The sequence below is a fragment of the Trichechus manatus genome, unplaced genomic scaffold (assembly GCF_000243295.1).
Source record: "Trichechus manatus latirostris isolate Lorelei unplaced genomic scaffold, TriManLat1.0 scaffold00100, whole genome shotgun sequence".
Taxonomy (NCBI): domain Eukaryota; kingdom Metazoa; phylum Chordata; class Mammalia; order Sirenia; family Trichechidae; genus Trichechus; species Trichechus manatus.
In genome coordinates this window covers 2,651,117-2,669,419 of record NW_004444036.1, presented here as the reverse complement: position 1 = coordinate 2,669,419, position 18,303 = coordinate 2,651,117, and the positions used below count along the sequence as shown (strand labels likewise).

The 18,303-nt window shown below is 40.2% G+C and overlaps 1 protein-coding gene across 1 annotated transcript in view; it reads right to left on the bottom strand.

Annotated features, from left to right (window-relative positions):
* PPEF1 (protein phosphatase with EF-hand domain 1) overlaps nt 1-18,303 on the bottom strand; it is a 97,539-nt gene that overhangs the window by 54,651 nt on the left and 24,585 nt on the right. The window contains exons 3-4 of the mRNA XM_023737301.1: nt 15,797-15,857; nt 4,820-4,977 (exon numbers count right to left, since the gene is read on the bottom strand). Coding sequence (XP_023593069.1) covers nt 4,820-4,977; nt 15,797-15,857 — 219 coding nt within the window. The remainder of the gene's footprint in view (nt 1-4,819; nt 4,978-15,796; nt 15,858-18,303) is intronic.

Here is an 18,303-nt window from a genome sequence, read left to right as displayed (position 1 = left end):
CTGAGACTTTATGTTTTTCTTCTTTATTTTGATGAGTAGGTTTGTTAACTTTCTTTGTGGTTACCTTGAAATTTACCCCAATCTTCCTAAGTTTAAACCAGTCTTTTATTACTTGATATCGCCTTGACTTCCTCTCCATTTGAAAGTTCTATATCTACACCATTTATGCCCTCTTTTATTGTTCTGATGTTGTCATTTACAGATTGACCACTGTAGTTCCCTGTTGTAAATCTTTTAGTTTTGTTTTATCCTTCAGAGTTCATTACCTAAGTTGGTATCTGGCTAGTACTGTCCAGTGTCCTAGATTCAGGTCATTGTCTGATATTGTTGGTTCTCTAACCTGAGGACTCCCTTTAATAATTCTTGTACTTTGGTTTGGTTTTTACATATTCCCTTAATTTCTGTTTATCTGGAAATGTCCTAATTTCACCATCATATTCGAGCAAGAGTTTTGTAGGATATATTATTCTTGGTTGGCAATTTTTTTCTTTCAAGGTTTTGTATATGTCATCCCATTGCCTTCTTGCCTGCAAGGTTTCTGCTGAGTAATCAGAGCTTAGACTTATTGTTTCCCCTTTGTACATGACTTTTCATTTTTCTCGAGCTACTCTCAGGATTCTTTCTTTGTCTTTGGTTTTGGTGAGAGTGTGATTATGGTATGTCTTGGTGATTTTCTTTTGAAGTCTATCCTATATGGAGTTTGTTGAGCTTCTTGGATGGTCAGCTTTTCATCTTTCATGATGTTAAGTAAGTTTTCTGTCAGCAAATCTTCAATGATCCTCTCTGTGTTTTCCGTTTTCTCCTCCTGTTCTGGAACTCTGATCACATGCAGAGTTTTGCTTGTGATTGGATCCCACATCGTTCTCAGGGTTTTTTTCATTTTTATTCATTCTTTTCTCTGATTTTTCATCAAACAAAGTGGTATCTGAGGATTTATTTTGTTTCGCTGATCCTGTCTTCCATTGTTTCAAATTTCCTCCTAAAACCTTCTATTGCACTGTCCATTTCTGAAATCTTGTTTTTTATCTTTTGGATCTCTAATTGTTGTTTTGTATGATTTCTATCCGTTGGTTTATTTTGACATTTTGTTCCTGTATTATTTTCCTGAATTCTGCCATTGCTTTGTCTGTGTTTTCCCTGATTTTGTCTGTATTTTCCATGATTTTGTCTATTTTTTCCTTATTTTTGTCTGTGTTTCCCTTCATCTCTTGGAGAGCCCTGAATATTAGAGTTTTGAATTCCTTATCAGGTAGTTCCAGTGCTTTTCTTTTACTGGAAAGTCATCTGGTGTTTTATTTTCGTTGCTTTCTGGAGCCATTCTGTTCTGTTTTTTTTTTTTAATATGTTTTGATATTTTCTGCTGTCTTCTGGACATTCTGGAATTATTTTCTTCATTTATTGATTGTAGATTTGTTTGTTTCATCCTGCTTTTTTGTTTTCTTTGGTAATGTCTTTGCAGGTGGGCTGGGCATACTTTGTTGCTTGCTTGCCTGTGGGCACGATACTTCTCACCACTTTGTCCAGGTGGGCTATGGCACAGCAGGACAGGTCCAGTGGGGAGTGGGCAGGGATGGGTCATTTGCAGTACATACTGGGGCTGACAGGGTGGAACCAGGGGTCAGTGCAGGGCAGGGTCCAGTGGTCTGTGCCAGTGCTGCTCAGGGGCACAGCACTCAGCATGCAGTGCAGATAGGCAGGAGGGAAGGGAGAGGATGTGATGTGTGGAGCTAAGTAGGTGAGAGAAAGAAGAGAGAGAAAAAAACTGAAAAAAAAATGTTGCTGAGGAAGCCTGTTGGGGGATTGGCACGGATCTGGGGAGGCCGTGTGCCAGTGGCTCTCTAGCTGAGTGGTGTGGCACAGCCCATCAAGGAGGGGCGGGGACAGCACATGGGGCTAGCTGGGTGGGAAAAAGGAAAGGAAGGGAGAGAGAGAGAGATAAGAAACAAAAAAATGGCACTGAGGGAGCCTGTCGGTGGGGTGGTTCTGAGGGGCAGGGACGGTACATGGGGCTAGCTGGATGAGAGAAAGGAAAGGGAGAGAGAGAGAAGAAACAAAGAAAAAAAGCCAAAAAACAATAACAAAACAAAAAAATGGTGCTGAAGGAGCAGGCAGGTGGGAGCAGGGCAGACCTGGGCAGTAGTGAGCTGGTGTCTCTCCGTTTGAGCAACTGTGGCCTGTTGGAAAGCAGCAAAGGCCACGTAGAGGTAAGAAGGGTAGTGTGGGAAAGCGTGTATCCCTGTTTACCAGATGCTCTGTGTTCTGTTGTGAGCTCCATGAAGGGGACCTCCACTCCATAGTTCTCCTCATTCTCTGTTCTCTGTCAGTTTTTCATTCCATTCGATGCTTGATCAAGTTCTTTATCCCTTCATTTGACACTTAGGGTTCCAGGATTGACATTTGTATCTGCTTTACTTAGTTTTTTGGGTCTTTGCTGTAGAGGGATGGCATGGTGCGTCTGTCTATAGTGCCATGTTGGCTCCACCTTCCTCTTTTTACTTTTTCAATGCAACTATTCAAAAGTCTAAAATTACACATGTGGCTCACATTATATTTCTACTGGACAGCACTGGTTTAGATTACTGAAGGCTGAGAGACGGGTCATATCTACATATGGTTCAGATACTGCTTTGGGAATGGAATCCTTCAGACCAATACTGTCTCACAGTGTCCTGAAATTTCCATTTTCATAGCTATTAAAATAATAAAATTATCTTCTATCCCAGATCCCAAAAGTGTCTGATTTAAGTTTTGAGAATTTTCATTGTTAAGTAATTAATTTTTTAAAAGATAGGAAACAGGATTTGAAGCAATATGAGAATTAAGAGGAAAGAAAGGGGCCCTTCAAAGTTGATTAATGGGGAGAGACCCATATTTCCTATCCAAAACCTAACGGACTGGTAAGTATTTTCACCACAAAACAATCTAATCCACAAATAGAGTCAAAATTTGAATGTGAACTTTCCTTTAGCCATATTTTAAAGGAATGGGCAAAACACTTTTGTATAATGGCATACAGTAGTCCCTCAGTATCCATGGGTGATTGGTTCCAGGACCCCTGTGGATACCAAAATTAGAGGATGCTCAAGTCCCTTATATAAAATGGTGTAGTACCTTGCATATAACCTACCCACATCCTCCCATATACTTTAAATCATCTCTAGATTACTTATAATACCTAATACAATGTAAATACTATGTAAATAGTTGTTAATGCTTACACTTAACACTTTCTCAGTCTTCACAATCTCAAACAAGGAGTGCTGGAGAGACTGAGGATCTTTGAAATGGCAGGAGGTTACAGCAGGGTATGTCTACACACCATTTTATTGGCGTGGACTCAGCATAGTGCTCGGTGTGCAGCAAATTCAAGTTTTGCTTTTTGGAACTTTCTTTTCTTTTTTGAATATTTTCTATCTGTGGTTGGTTGAATCCACAGAGGCAGAACACAAGTATATGGAGGGTCGACTTTATTTCAATTTGCACATTTAATATATTGACTCCCAATGCTGGCTTCGTGTTAGCTTAACTTGACATTGTAGCTTTTCTGGTCCCTTTATAGCACTAATCACAGTAATTGCTGTTTGAAGAGGCGGTTTTGTTTTGTAAAAAAGTTATATATTCATTGACAATATATCACAACAGCAGAAAATTCCTATTATTAAAATAGTTTTTCTGGGTCCTTTTTAGATTGGCTAAATTATCTTTGGTAATATTAGTACTTGCTTATAAGGCTATCTTTCAATCGAGTTATAATTGCTGTGTTTACAGCTGCAATATTAAATACTCAAAATAATTAACTCAGATGTTGGTTACTACATTTATAAATATATTCAGATTAAAAACAACATAAAATTTTCACATTCTTTTAAAGGTGTTGAAGGAGGAAAATATAATTTTTAAAGGATATTTCTTTTTAAAAAAAAATAAAACTTAACTAGTTTTTAAATGGAAAAACTTAACTCATTTTTTTAGTTGAAATAAAAATTTAAACAGTAAAAAGGGGCACAGCAATGAAAATCAATTTTCTCTCTTCCCCAGACTTCAGTACCCTGATCCCTATGCTTAGAAATACTGTTAAGAATGCCTTGAGTATCTTTCCAAAAAAAATTCTATGCATTTGTAAGCATATACAAATTAATATAACCACATATGAAATATGTAAACAGATGTATAAATATATAACCCTTAAACAAAATGTGGTCTAGCTATACAATGGAATATTATTCAGCCATAAAAAGGAATGAAGTCTTTATACATGCTACAACATGGATGAACCCTGAAAACATTTTGCCAAGTTAAAGAATCCAGACACAAAAGGCCACATACTGTATGATTCCACTTATATGAAATATCCAGAATAGAAAATCCTTCAAGATAGAAAGCAGATTTGTGGTTGCCAAAGGTTGAGGGGGTAGGGGGAATGGGGAGTGACGTCTAATGGGTATGGGGTTTCTTTTGGGATGATCAAAATGTTCTGCAATTAGATAGTGGTGATGGTTGCATAAACTCATGAATATACTAAAAAAATCGTATATTTACAAATGGTGAATTTTATGGTATGTAAATTATATCTCAGAGAAAGAAAGAAAGAAGGGAGGAGAGGAAGAAAGAAAGAAAGAAAGAAAAAGGGAACTGTTACAGATAGAAAGGAAGTTGCTGTGTACCTGAGGAGATTTCTATTTAATGGGCTAAGCAAAGCAGATGGTAGATCTCGCTTAATGTGAAAGTTCTCTGCTATAGTATTTTCATTCATTTATTCAAGACAGTCCTTGAGCACCTGCTAGATACAAAAATCATGGTAGTATCTGCTTTCACTTGCCTTTTGCTGCTTGAAGCCCTCAATAAGTGATTCAATGTCAGTAAAAGTGAGTGGGAATTGCAGACGAGGACCGTCGTAGGAGTCCGGGACATCTATCATCTTCACATAGTCCTCTCTAGTGTCCGGTAAGTTGCAACCAAAAAGTCGAGCTATTAATTCTGGAAAGGGAAGGACAGAAAGGAGGAAAATCAACATTCCCATACTTACATTTAATAAATATCTTCTTCAAGACCTAGTCCATACAAGGCACTGTGTTAAATGTTAAGAATACCAAGCTATTCCAAATATAACCATGAGAAATGGGAGGTTCTGAGACCCAGAGGTACATTCACATGGGTCGCCATCATCCCTTCCTAGGTCTACTTTTTACCAAAGCAGTGAGTCCATAGTCAGTGAGGAGGAAAAGGAAAAGCCCAAGGAAAATTGGTCAATCAAGTTACTTTGATGCTCTGAAGCTCAAACTAAATTTTTGCCCACTCTTCTATCTCAGATTTTTACAAATAGAGCTGAAAACATTGTATTTGGTTCAAACATCTGTTGCTATTTTCAGGATCTACAGAAAACCAAACTGCAACAGCCATTCAATTTTTCCCATTAAACACCTCAGAGGTTTCTACTTAGCTGTAATTGATTTCTCTACCCACATAAAAACAGAATTTCTGACATGATTGTCTTTTTTCTTGATAACAAAGCAAATAAAGTCAGATGACAAACCATAGGCAGAAATACCCAACGGGCATCTCCCTCACAGAGGCATTCCTATGGAACAGATTGCCTGCACTGTTCATTTCAGTAAGCACTGAGATCCCCAGTCCCTTCTTGCCAGACTGTCAAACAGAAATCTGGCCAATTTGGGTGGAGAAAGACGAAAGGGGACGTGGTAGATTGATTGCAGAAGTGACCCCAGTTCTTTATCCCAGCCTCTATCCATGCTCTTTTTAAGGGAATTTTGCAGCTACTCCCATCAAGAGTCTACTTTCTCTCCCCGTGAATCTGGGCAGGGCTTGCAACTTGTGCTGGCTCAAAAAATGTGGTGGAAGTGATGTACCACTTCCAAGACTAGGCCTCAAGAAGCCTTGCATACTTATATGCTCTCTCTCTCGGAACTATGTCACTACCATGAAGCCCAGGCTAGCCCACAGAAAGCCAGAGACCATGAGGAGCAGAACCAAGTAATCCTAGCCAAGGCCATCCCAACAGCCACAAGACCGACCTCCAGACACATGCATGAGCTCCAACCAAGACCAGAAAACTGCCTAACCAAGCCTGCCAAGATCAGCAGACCTGTCCAGCTAATCTGTAGATCTGTGAGCAAAAATAAATATTTATTATTATATGCCACTGAGGTATTGTAGCTGTATGATACACAGTATTATTGTGGTAATGGATAATGGATACAGGGGACGATGATATACTCTTCAACTCCTTAACACTGGATTGCTACTAAAGCAGTTAATCCGAAGTTCTCTGCAAAGTTTCTGTCTTTTTGAATGTTTATAGTAAACATGTTTGGAAGGTATGATATTAGTAGATGTGGATAGAATACATTTTTTATGATCCAGTTATGCTGAGAGATTACAGTTAAGAACTAAACTTGAAAACAAAATTTCTAAAGTAAGTCATAATATTTGGTAATTTTAAAATGCTTTCTAAATTGTTGTGTACCCTAATTTTTTTTTGTGGTGGTCGAAGATGTTTGGTTGATAAGAAGTTTAATTTAGGAATAATAATGTCTGCCTTCAATGTAGTCCAGCAGAGGTCATTTTTGTCATTTGGATTTGGTTTGAAATTTAAGAATAACTTAATTACTCCTGTTTTTATTTGAAAACTAAAAATGCAGAGCATCTTGATAAATTTTACTACAGATTTCTATCCTTATTGTTTCCTCTGTTCCCTCTACCTGGACTGCCCTTTCTCCTCCTTGGATAATTTCTTCTCATCCTTCAAAACTAAGCATCTCCCGCCCAGGGTGAGTCCAAATCTACACCTTTATGATAACATCATGTTTAGGAGGAGGATGATGAGAGCAGCCACTTATTGAATGCTTACTATGTACCAGGCACTGTTCTATGTGCTTTACACATATATATTCATGTAATGATCACAGCTACCATATGAGATAAATATTGTTATTATCCCCATTCTACAGATGAGGAACATGGGGTACAGCTTATAAGTGAGAGAGATGGAACTCAATCTCAGAGAAGCTGACTCTAGAGCTCAAATAATTAACCACTACACTTTTACTACATATGAAAACATTAACTATGTCATATAAAATATAAAGTATTATTTATATACTTATAGCTGATTTATTGAGCAATCCCAACTCTGTGAGGTATAAACACGAAATGAAATTTTATTTTCCCAATCATTGCCCTCACTCATGCTCTGTCGACACTCCCTTTCCCATTGGCTAACTGACACAACAAACCAATTTTATCACTTCTAGTCATTAAAAATCAGTCTGGCTGTTTAAGAATGAAATAAAAATATTGTCTTTTTTTCTTTAAACCAAAAGCTCAGTCTAGCCCTTCCTTCCATAGATTTGATGGTCCTCATTCCTCATAAGTTCAGTGATAAATACAGGTAGTCCCCAACTTATAACATATTCAAGTTATGATGAGCTACACTTAAGATTGTCTTTATCTTTGTACATCTTATCGTTAGTAATATGTACTACATACAAAGTTGCAGCACGTAATTTGCTGATGTTATCATCCTCAAATGTTTAATTTTCTGATTTACTGTTCAAAACACTGCCGATTTAGTTAGGGGCTCCAGTTTCTTGAAAACATGGATAGAAATGCTGATCGCTTTGCTAAAGTCTATAGGCCAATTTGGCAAGCAGTGAGATGTTACCATGAAATATATGAATTAAAAAAGAAACGGACCATACACACAACTCTAATTTTCTGACTAGAAACGCCATCCTCATTCCCAGGGATAATCCAGATAATCCAGAATCTTCCACAAGTGGAGTTATTACCACAACTGACAAAATGCCAACATCATCCAACTCTTCTTTATCGTCAGAGTAAATTTTTATAATTTGTATATTTTTTATACATGTATGCATGTATTCAAATATAGCTGTAGGTTTATATGTAATGTTTCCAGTCTCCACAAAGATCAGAAATTTATAAAGATACTGATAATAAAAGGCAATAATAATGAATACTAAAAAAAAAAAACGAGGGATTTGACTTACGTCAGAATTGACTTACGATGGTTAAGTCAGCGACTACCTGTATGTGAAAAAGTACCATTTCCCTAAACCAATTCTTAGTAAAAACTACTCAGTATGAAATACCAGTCAACACTAACTCACAATCCTTCTGCCACATAAAAAAGAGTAACATAGATTCTCTTCCAGTAGAGAATATATGTCATGTATGAAAACAATCAAAACTTTAAGATTTCTATTGCATGTACTGTCCTTGTGGGCTATAACTATTATAACTAAAATAATAATTTAACGAATGCAAACAATATATGAAGCTTTGTGCAACATGTAATTAGAATTTATCCTTACCTATCTGTCAACGTGAATCTAAACTAATTAAAAACAATAAAATCTTGAATTAAATCAAATGATAGCTTTACAAGTGGTTCTAAAGAAAATACCTCAAAAAATACCCCCCACACAGTCTTTTCTTTTGCCCAGTACAGTCATAAAATCTAGACAGGGAAAAATTTAAAGCCCATAATTTTTTCAAAAAAATTTCTGCCTCGAGGACTTCCAGCAACATGGCGCTCTAGGCAGAAGCACCACGCTGTCCCTCCACAGCAAAGATCCGAAAAACTAAGCCAAACAGAGAAAACAGCAATCCTGAAACCCTAAAACATCAAATGAAGAGATAAAGAACTCAGCCAAACACCAAGTGGAGTGCAAAACTGACAGAGAACGGAGAGCAAGGAGAGATTCTTGCAGAGGTCCCCTACCAGCTAATGCAGCGCGGATCCGCCATCTTGGACTCATATCAGAGACCAGCAAATAGGGGGTAAGAGAAAGCACTTCATGGAGCTTCCAGCAGGAGACAGAACAACCGGTAAACAGTGATATACGCTTTCCCACCCCCCACCCTTCTTCACCCCCACTAGGCCTCCTCTGCTTCCTGCGGCCACAGTCTTTTGGCTGGGTAGCACCGGCTGCTTGGATTCCACCCGCCTGCACTGGCCAACTCCCTGAGTGTCATTTGTTGGCTGCTGGTGTTGCTTTTTTCGGCTTCTTTTGATTTCTTCCTTACCTCTCAGCACCTCCCCCTCCTCTTTTGCTCAAATACCTGGCTCCGTGTGCCATCTTTGCTTCTTCCCGAGGGGCTGTGGAGCTCCGTTCAAGTGTGGAACTGCTTCCCGGTCTGTGCTGCCACACTAGTGGGATACCAGGGCTTTTTTGTTTGTTTGTTTGTTTTCTTTTTCTTTTCTCTAGTTGGGAGCCTGTTCTGGCCAGGTGCTGCTACGCAGCTTGGGACCTACCCCCTCAGCTTGCACAGACGTGCAGAGGGATCCCTGAAGGCATTTCTTTTTTCGTGTTTTTTTTCTGTTTTTGCGGGGGGGGGTTCTGGTTCTTCTTTTTTTTTTTTTTTAATTTGAGACCAGTGGAGTATCTTAGATGGCCACTCACAAGCGTTTAAGACCCCAGACTCTACTCATCAAAGCAGAATGTAGAACATTTTCTTTATAAACTATGTTATGCTAATTAAGCTAGATGCTCCCTGAGACCATAGTCCCTACAGCTGAAGGTTTAAACTTTTAAAAAGTCAAACCATAAAAAAAAAAATCTGGAAATACAGGCATGGTGGTTGTGATGGTTAAAATCATGTATCAACTTGGCTGGGCCATGATTCTCAGCGGACTTGCAGTCATATGATGTTGTGATCACTTCCATGTTGAGATTTGATATAATATGATCACTCCCATTATGGGATCTGCTGTTAGTAGCCAATCAGTTGAAAGGGAGTTTCCTTAGGCATGTGGCCTGCATCAGATATAAGTGGACATTCTGACAAGGCTTGTGGGCTTTTGCTCACTCTATATCCTGCAGCTGGCTCCCGTTCATCTGACCTCCAGTTCTTGAGACTTAAGCTAGCAGCTTACCCGCAGTCTTGCCTGCTGATCTTGGGATTCATCGATCTTTGCAGCCTATGAGCAAGAGCCCTGCTCTCTGACCTGCCAATCTTCAGTTTGCCATCCCCTGCAGCTATGTGAATCAGGAGAAGCCTCCAGCCTGACCCACGGACTTGGGACATTCCAGTCTCTACAACAGCATGAGCCATTTCCTTGATATAAATCTCTCTATATATATTAATATGCTTTACTGGTTTTGCTTCTCTAGAGAACCCAGCCTAAGACCGTGGTACTACACATTTTAAATATTTCAGGGCCTTCTCAGTTTAAAAGCAATAGAAAATAATTAACAACAACAAAAAAAGATATTTAGACATAAAAAGAAAGATATTTTAAATAATTCATGGGTGAAAATTTCCTAAACTTGATGAAAAACCTCAACTTAGATATCTAAGAAGCTCAGCAAACTCCAGTCAGGCTAAATAAAAATGAATCTCACCTAGGCACATTAGGGTCAAAATGCTATTTTCCAAAGTTACTTAGGTTATTTTGTTTCTTCTCCACCTCCTTCAGGTGGTTATGTTATTCATTTGCGTTATGGATTGAATTATGTCCCCCAAAAATGTGTGTCAACTTGGCTGGGCCATGATTCCCAGTACTGTGTGACTGTCCACGATTTTGTCACCTGATTTGATTTTTCCTATGTGTTATAAATCCTGCCTCTATGATGTTAATGAGGCAGGACTCAAGCTACAAAATTAGGTTGTGTCTTAAGCCAATCTCTTTTGAGATATAAAAGAGAGAAATGAGCAGAGAGACATGGGGACTTTATACCACCAAGAAAGTAGTGCCAGGAGCACAGCGTGTTGTTTGGACCCTGTGTCCCTGCGCTGAGAAGCTCCTAGTCCAGGGGAAGATTGATAACAAGGACCTTCCTCCAGAGCTGACACAGAGAGAAAGCCTTCCCTAGGAGCTGGCACCCTGAATTGGACTTCTAGCCTACTAGGCTGTGAGAGAATAAATTTTTCGTTGTTAAAGCAATCCATTTGTGGTACTTCTGTCATAGCAACACTAGATGACTAAGACAATTTGTAATACAGTTAGGTTCAATTTTCACAGTTTGTATTCCATTTTGGGATTACATGCACACATACATACATACATACATATACACACACACACTTTCTGGTTTTAATAATTTAGTTATTTTTATTACAGATGTGAAACATTATCATGGTTCTAACAGTCAAAACTATACAAAAAGATATACTCAAAGAAATGTCACTCCCGCCTCGTTCCTTCTACTCAACCCGTTCTCCCATTCTTTCTGCCCTATTCCTACCCATTCCCTGTAGGTAAACAATTTCGTTAGTTTCTGGTTTATCCTTCTTGTATTTATTCTTGCACAAATGAGCAAAACCAAACCAAACCCACTGCTGTCGATTCCGACTCATAGTGACCCTACAGAAGAGAGTAGAACTGCCCCATAGGGCTTCCAAGGCTGTAATCTTTACCGAAGCAGACTGCCATATCTTTCTCCCATGGAGTGGCTGATGGATTCGAACTGCCAACCTTTGGATTGGCAGCCGAGCGCTTAACCACTGCTCTACCAGGACTCCTTCACAAATAAACTGGTATATGTATATTTTCTCATATCAAGTAAAGATTTCTTAAACAGGATACAGAAAGCACCGTACAGAAATAGTAAAGGGGAGAAATTATACTACATTAAAATTAAGAATATCCATTCCTCAAAAGTCACCATTTAAAGATGGGGGGGTAAAGGCTCTGAGAAGATATTTGCAATACACCTATCTAACAAAGACTCTTATGTAGACTACTTAAAGAATTCCTACAAATTAATAAGAAAAAGGCAGACAAACCAATAGAAAAATGGGCAAAGAACCTGAACAGGCACTTCACCAAAAGGGATATCCATGTAACCAATAAACATATGAAAAGGTGAGCAACTTCACTGCTCATCAGGGAAATGCAAATTAAAGCAAAAATATGGTACCATTACATACCTATCAGAATGGCTAAAATATAAAATACAGACAATCCCAAGTGTTAGGAACCACTGAAACTCTCATACACTGGTGGTAGTATAACTTGGTACAACAATTTTTTAAAACTGTCAGTATCTAATAAAACTGAATATGCTTACCCTATAAGCCAGAAATTCCCCTCCTGGGTTGTGGAACATCTTTATAATAATGGCCCCCAATGGATCATGCCTCCCTGTGTCCAGGTCCCTTCACAATGTAATTCTGCCACTCCACCAATCAAGAGATGGATCCTTTTTAACACTTTTGAATCTGCAGCTGGCCTTGTAACTTGCTTTGATCAATAGAATATGGCAGAACTGGTTTTTTGTGAGTTCTAGAGCATAGGCCTTAAGAGACCTTTTTTTATTATTTTTTTTTTACTTTATTGTTGTACTTTAAGTGAAAGTTTACAATTCAAGTTAGTCTCTCATACAAAAATTTATACATACATTGCTATGTGACCCTAATTGCTCTCCTTATACTGTGACAGCACACTCCTCCTTTCTACCCCTGATTTCCCATATCCATTCAACCAGCTCCTGACCTTCTCTGCCTTCTCATCTCACCACCGGACAGGAGCTACCCATTTAGTCTCATGTATTGACTTGAGCTAAGACGCACACTCTTCCTGAGTATCATTTTATGTCCCATAGTTTAGTTTAATCTTTGACTGAAGAGTTGGCCTCAGGAATGGTTTTAGTGCTGGGTTGACAAAGACTCTGGGGGCCATACCTTCTGGGGTTCCTCAAGTCTCAGTCAGACCATTAAGCCTGGTCTTTTTACTAGAATTTGAGTTCTGCACCCCACTTTTCTCCTGCTCCAACAGGGACTCTCTCTTGTGTTCCCTGTCAGGGCAGCCATTGGTGGTAGCCAGGCACCCTCTAGTTCTTCTGGTCTCAAGCTGTTGCCATCTCTGCTTTATGTGGCCCTTTCTGTCTCTTGGGCTAATGCTTTCCTTGTGACTTTAGTGTTTTTCATTCTCGTTTACTCCAGGTGGGTTGGGACCAATTGCATCTTAGATGGCAGCTCACTAGCTTTTAAGACCCCAGACACCACTCACCAAAGCAGGACGCAGAACATTTTCTTAATAAATTTTGTTATGCCAACTGACCTAGATGTCCCCTGAAAGCATGGTCCCCAGACCTCCACCCCTGTTACTCTGTCCCTTGAAGTGTTTAGTTTTAAGAGACCTTGAAGCTTCTGCCTTTGCCCTCTTGGGACACAGCCACTATGTAAAGTATCCCAGGATATTCTGCTGCACAGAGAAGCTACATGAGGAGAAGCAAGGCATCTAAGTTAAGAGACAACATCAAAGTCTCAGACAAGTGAGTAAAACCATTCGGAGTGAGCCCAAATGACTCCACATGGAACACAGAAAAGCCATCCCTATGAGCCCTGTTGAAATTTCTGACCCACAGAATCACAAGCAATAAAATGGCTGTTGTTTTTAAGCCACCAAATTTTGTTTGTTATGCAGCAATAGATAACTGAAAATGAGTACATAGCAAAAGAAATGAATACATATGTTCACCATAAGGAACACATACAAGAATGTGCATAGCAACACTATTTAAGTTGCCCAAACTGGAAACAACCTGTCTTAGTTATCTAGTGCTGCTATAACAGAAAACCACAAGTGGATGGCTTTAACAAACAGAAATTTATTCTCTTACAGTCTAGGAGGCTAGAAGTCCAAATTCAGGGTGCCAGCTCCAGGGGAAGGCTTTCTCTCTGTGTTGGTTCTGGGGAAAGGTCCTTATCATCAATCATCGCCTGGTCTAGGAGCTTCTTAGCACAGGGACTCCAGGTCCAAAGGATGCACTCTGCTCCTGGCACTTCTTTCTTGGTGGCATGAATTCGCTCTCCTCTCTGCTTGCTTCTCTCTTTTATATCTCAAAAGAGATTGACTCAAGATACAACCTAATCCTATAGATTGAGTCCTGACTCATTAACACAACTGCCTGTAAACCTGCCTCATTAAATCATAGAGGTTAGGATTTACAACACATAGGATAATCACATCAGATCACAAAATGGTGGACAATCACACAATACTGGGAATCATAGCCTCACCAAGTTGACACACATTTTTGAGGGACACAATTCAATCCATAACACAACCCAAACGTCCATACAGAATAGAACAGATAAATGATGGCATATTGATAAAATGGAATACTATTCAGCAACAAGAATGACCAAACTGCAACAACATCGATGACTCTCACAAATATAATGCTGAGCAAAAGAAGCCAGACTCAAAAGAGTTATACACTGTATGCTTCCAATTATATAAATAAGTTCAAAAACAAGTAAAATTAATCCAGGGTGTGTTGTTGTTGTTAGGTAACATCGAGCTGATTTTGACTCAGAGTGACCCCATGTGACAGAGTAGAACTGCCCCATAGTGTTTTCTAGGCTGTAATCTTCATGGAAGCAGAGCACCAGGTCTTTCTCACACGGAGCCTCTGGGTGGGTTCGAACTACCAACCTTTCAGAAGTCACAAAAGGAGTTACAGGGGTGGTATAGGTGCTAGGTAGTAACTGGAAGGGGGCAGGAGAGGGTTTCTGTGGCTCTGATGACATTTTATTTCTTGTTCTACGTGCAGGTCACATGGCTGTGTTTACTTAGAGAAAATTTATTGAGTCATAGGCTTATGATTTGTGTACTTTTCTATGATATATGTTACACTCCAAGAAAAAGTTTAAACAAGAAGATTAAACCACTGTCCCCTTCTTTGGCAAACGTATTTTTTAACATTTTTAAATCACCTGGAGAAATTTTTTAAATGCATATTTTTAAAAATACAGAGTCTGAGTAAATAGTTCTGGGTTGGAACCCAGCCATTTGTGGCTATGAAACTCCATAAGTGATTCTGATGCACAGTCTGGATTAAAATACTAGGTCATTAGCAGAAAAAGTGCTGTTTCATTTAATCATTATTATATTTCCTCCCCAAAATATTCTTGCCAAAGAACATGAAGCGCAAACAACTGTCTTCAAATTGCAATTATCTAAAAGAAAGAAAATGGCAAAGTACCCACTTCCACCCACTCCCCACTCCTCAGGTTTGGCTATTTCACCATTCAGAAAGCTTCTACAGATCATTAAAGGCTTTAATTAGTTTCAGACACATGCACTTAGCTCAAATCGTGCCATTAAAGCACCATTCTTTCACCAAACTGAAGGGTATTTATCAGATTATTTAAAATATACTCTTACTGCCATGCACATTTTAATTAGAGCAAAACAATGGTTGGCCCAAACTAAAGAAAAGGGAGTTTTTAAGTCTCACATCTACCTTGGAGATCTTAATTTGCTAGGGAAATACATGCCTCGTGAATAATTATAATTTAAAATCATTTGTGAACCACACCTATGTTGCCTGTCTCTGCTTCGGAATGCCTATAGAGAGAGGGAGACAGACAACTGAGAGATGATTGAGCCAACTGTGTTAAGTATGTCATTTCTCCCCAATCTGCTACATGAAATAGTGGAGATATTTTGAACTCTCAGCACAAAAGTTTTGTGGATGAAAAATAAGATCCTCTGTACTAAGCTACCGTTGCACATCAATAGACTGTGGTTCAGGGAAGGGGTTCAACAAATGAATGCTGAATGAAATCTAAGTCAGTTTTTTGAAAAGTGAGAATTCTAAGTGGCCAGTTTTGCTTGCACTGTTCAGAAAGGAAAAAAGCCAGTTGAACTGATTTCACCAGTTGTTTGGTGTCACATAGGCAAGACAGGTGGGTCTTTTTAATTTCTTAGTGTTCTTCCATCTTCAGAATTTACAACTCTTGATGATGATAACTCAATAGTTAATGACTATTTTTCAAAAGACTGAGCATGTTTACTTACCTGGATCTTCCTCACGTTCATCTGTATAGTTTTCCAACATAAACGAAAAAAAGTTGGATAGCTGAACAAAATAAAAATACATCAGTCAATGAATGCACCACCAACAGTTACTGTAGCAAATGCTGGGTGCTCTGTCCCAGTCCCCTTCCTCAGCCTGGCCCATTCCTCTCCCAGCTGCTGCCAGTGGGTTCTAACAGTGGGCTCACCTATCCCCTCCTCTGGAGAACTGCCCTTGGCTGATGGGAAACACCTCACCCAGAGTTGCATGGGATATTAGTATACCCCTGATGGGTGGCTGCCCATTGAAAATGACTGACGGAAGCAAGGATATAACAGCCCAGCCCTCCACCTCATCCCCCAGCCTCTGGGTGGGACAAACTCTGTGATTTTTCCCATTGGAACTGGGCTGAAGTCACACTTCTCCAGACACCACATTTTTGCCTAGCTTCTTGCCCTGTCCTCTCTTGCTTTCCTTACTCCCGTACATATAGGTTTTCCCTGAGAACACTCTCTCAATAAATCACTTGCAGCAGAATTTCGGTCTCAGACTCTGCGTCTAGGAAGCCCAACTTAGGACAGCTACTAAATTTTGTTCATTATGGCCTCTTTTCTTCTTTTTGGTGGTGAGATTCCAAGTTAAGAGATGCTCTAAAATGTCAAATATATTTGGAAAACAAAGGAAGGGAGGAAGATAAAGGTAGAAACCCAGCAGCATTCTTCTGACCAGCATCTAGATGCTGTCACGGTGCCTACCAATGATCTTCAAAGCTCTGTGTTTATACAGCACACATAACTTCTTCTGGAAGCACTGCCTCCCACAAAGAGTGAACACTGAGGAACTTTATCAACCTGGGAGTAAGTCTAGGAGTTGAAAAGAGGGAGAATTTCCATACGAATATCAAAATGTATGATTTTTTAAGCTGTTGATGGGTTTGTCAATTAAGTGTCAACAGAAACAACAATAAGGAGAGGTGGGGCAAGATGGCAGAGTAGTCAGACGCTTCCGGTGGACCCTCTTACAATAAAGACCCGAAAAAAACAAGTGAATTGATTATATGTGGCAATCTGGGAGCCCTGAACATCAAAGGTAGAGTTGAGGAACCAGACTGAGTGGCAGGGGGAAGGAGAAACAGTTTGGAAGCAGTGAGGAGTAGCCAGACCTGACCCGGTGAGAGCCTGACCCCTTCAGGCCTGATCAGCTCAGCGGTGAGCAGTGAGGCAGGCAAGCAACGGTGCTCGGGAGGCACGCTTTCTGCACCATGAGAGACCCAGTGGCAGAGTGTCTACATGGCCACCCAGCACCAGTGAGAAGCAGCCCTGGATCGGCAAAAGATAAGTATTTGCATACAGCCTACTGCGCGGATCAAAAACACCCCCCTTAGGGAAAAACCTCTTTCCCATTTACCTCCCCGCTCCCTGCTGCGCACTGGGTCCCGGACCAGCTTCAGCAATTGCCGAGTCCCCTGGGCTGGAAGTAGGATCCGTCACACACCTGGAGCCATTCTCCCTGCCTTGGAGAATGAACAAATTAACAAAAAGGGGATAAAATAAACTGCCGGCTCCCCTAAGCTAGGAACCCAGGGTAGGCACAGCTCCTTTGCCTAGGCACAGGCATAAGGGATCCACGGACTTTGAGTGCCTTTCGCCCTGCATAGACTTGTGTGGGCCCATTTCAACAGCATAGGCCCTCATTCCCGCAGTACAATGGGGTACATATCAGAAGCCTAACTTCAACTGTTTCAGCTGTGAAGTGGCAGGTTCTTGACATTTCACACTGCTCCGCCCATTAAGAAGGGTCTTCACCTACCCACGTCAGGGGCCTGAGGACTGGTGGCTCCACCCACGCCATCTAGCCATCTGCAATAGGGAACCATGAATAAGCGGTGCCCCCCAGTCCTTACAGCCAACAGCAATAGCTGCTCATAGTCCAGCTCCAAAACCCACCCACCTATGTGCTCTAGGGAACAGGGACACGCCTTCCTCCTGGACACTTGGGGGTAGCCGTCAGCCCCCTGTCTTGCTCAGAGTGTGTCCCCCAACTGCAGCCAGATGCCTGTGCCTGCACCAATCACCCATTCCTGTCTAGGACTGTAAATGAGAGCCTACACCACACACTTGGTGGCTATCTACCTGGGCACCTGAGCTGAATCCATACAGGAGTGGGCGGACTCCTGAGCTCACATACCTAGTAACATATCTAACCACCTGGTAACAGCTTCAAAGTTGCCAATAATCAAACTAGCTCATACGAGCAGCCTATTTGGGCATATCAAAACAAAACAAGAAGGAGGACACAGTAAGCAAACATAAAATAAATAAATATAATAACTTATTGATGGCTCCGAGACAACAGTCATATGAAATCACATAAAGAGGCAATCCATCATGGCTTCAGCAAGCTCCCAAAATAAAGAATCTAGAGATTTTCCAGAGAAGGAAAGTTTCTTGGAATTACCAGAGGCAGAATACAAAAGATTAATATAGAGAACTCTTCAAGAAATTAGGAA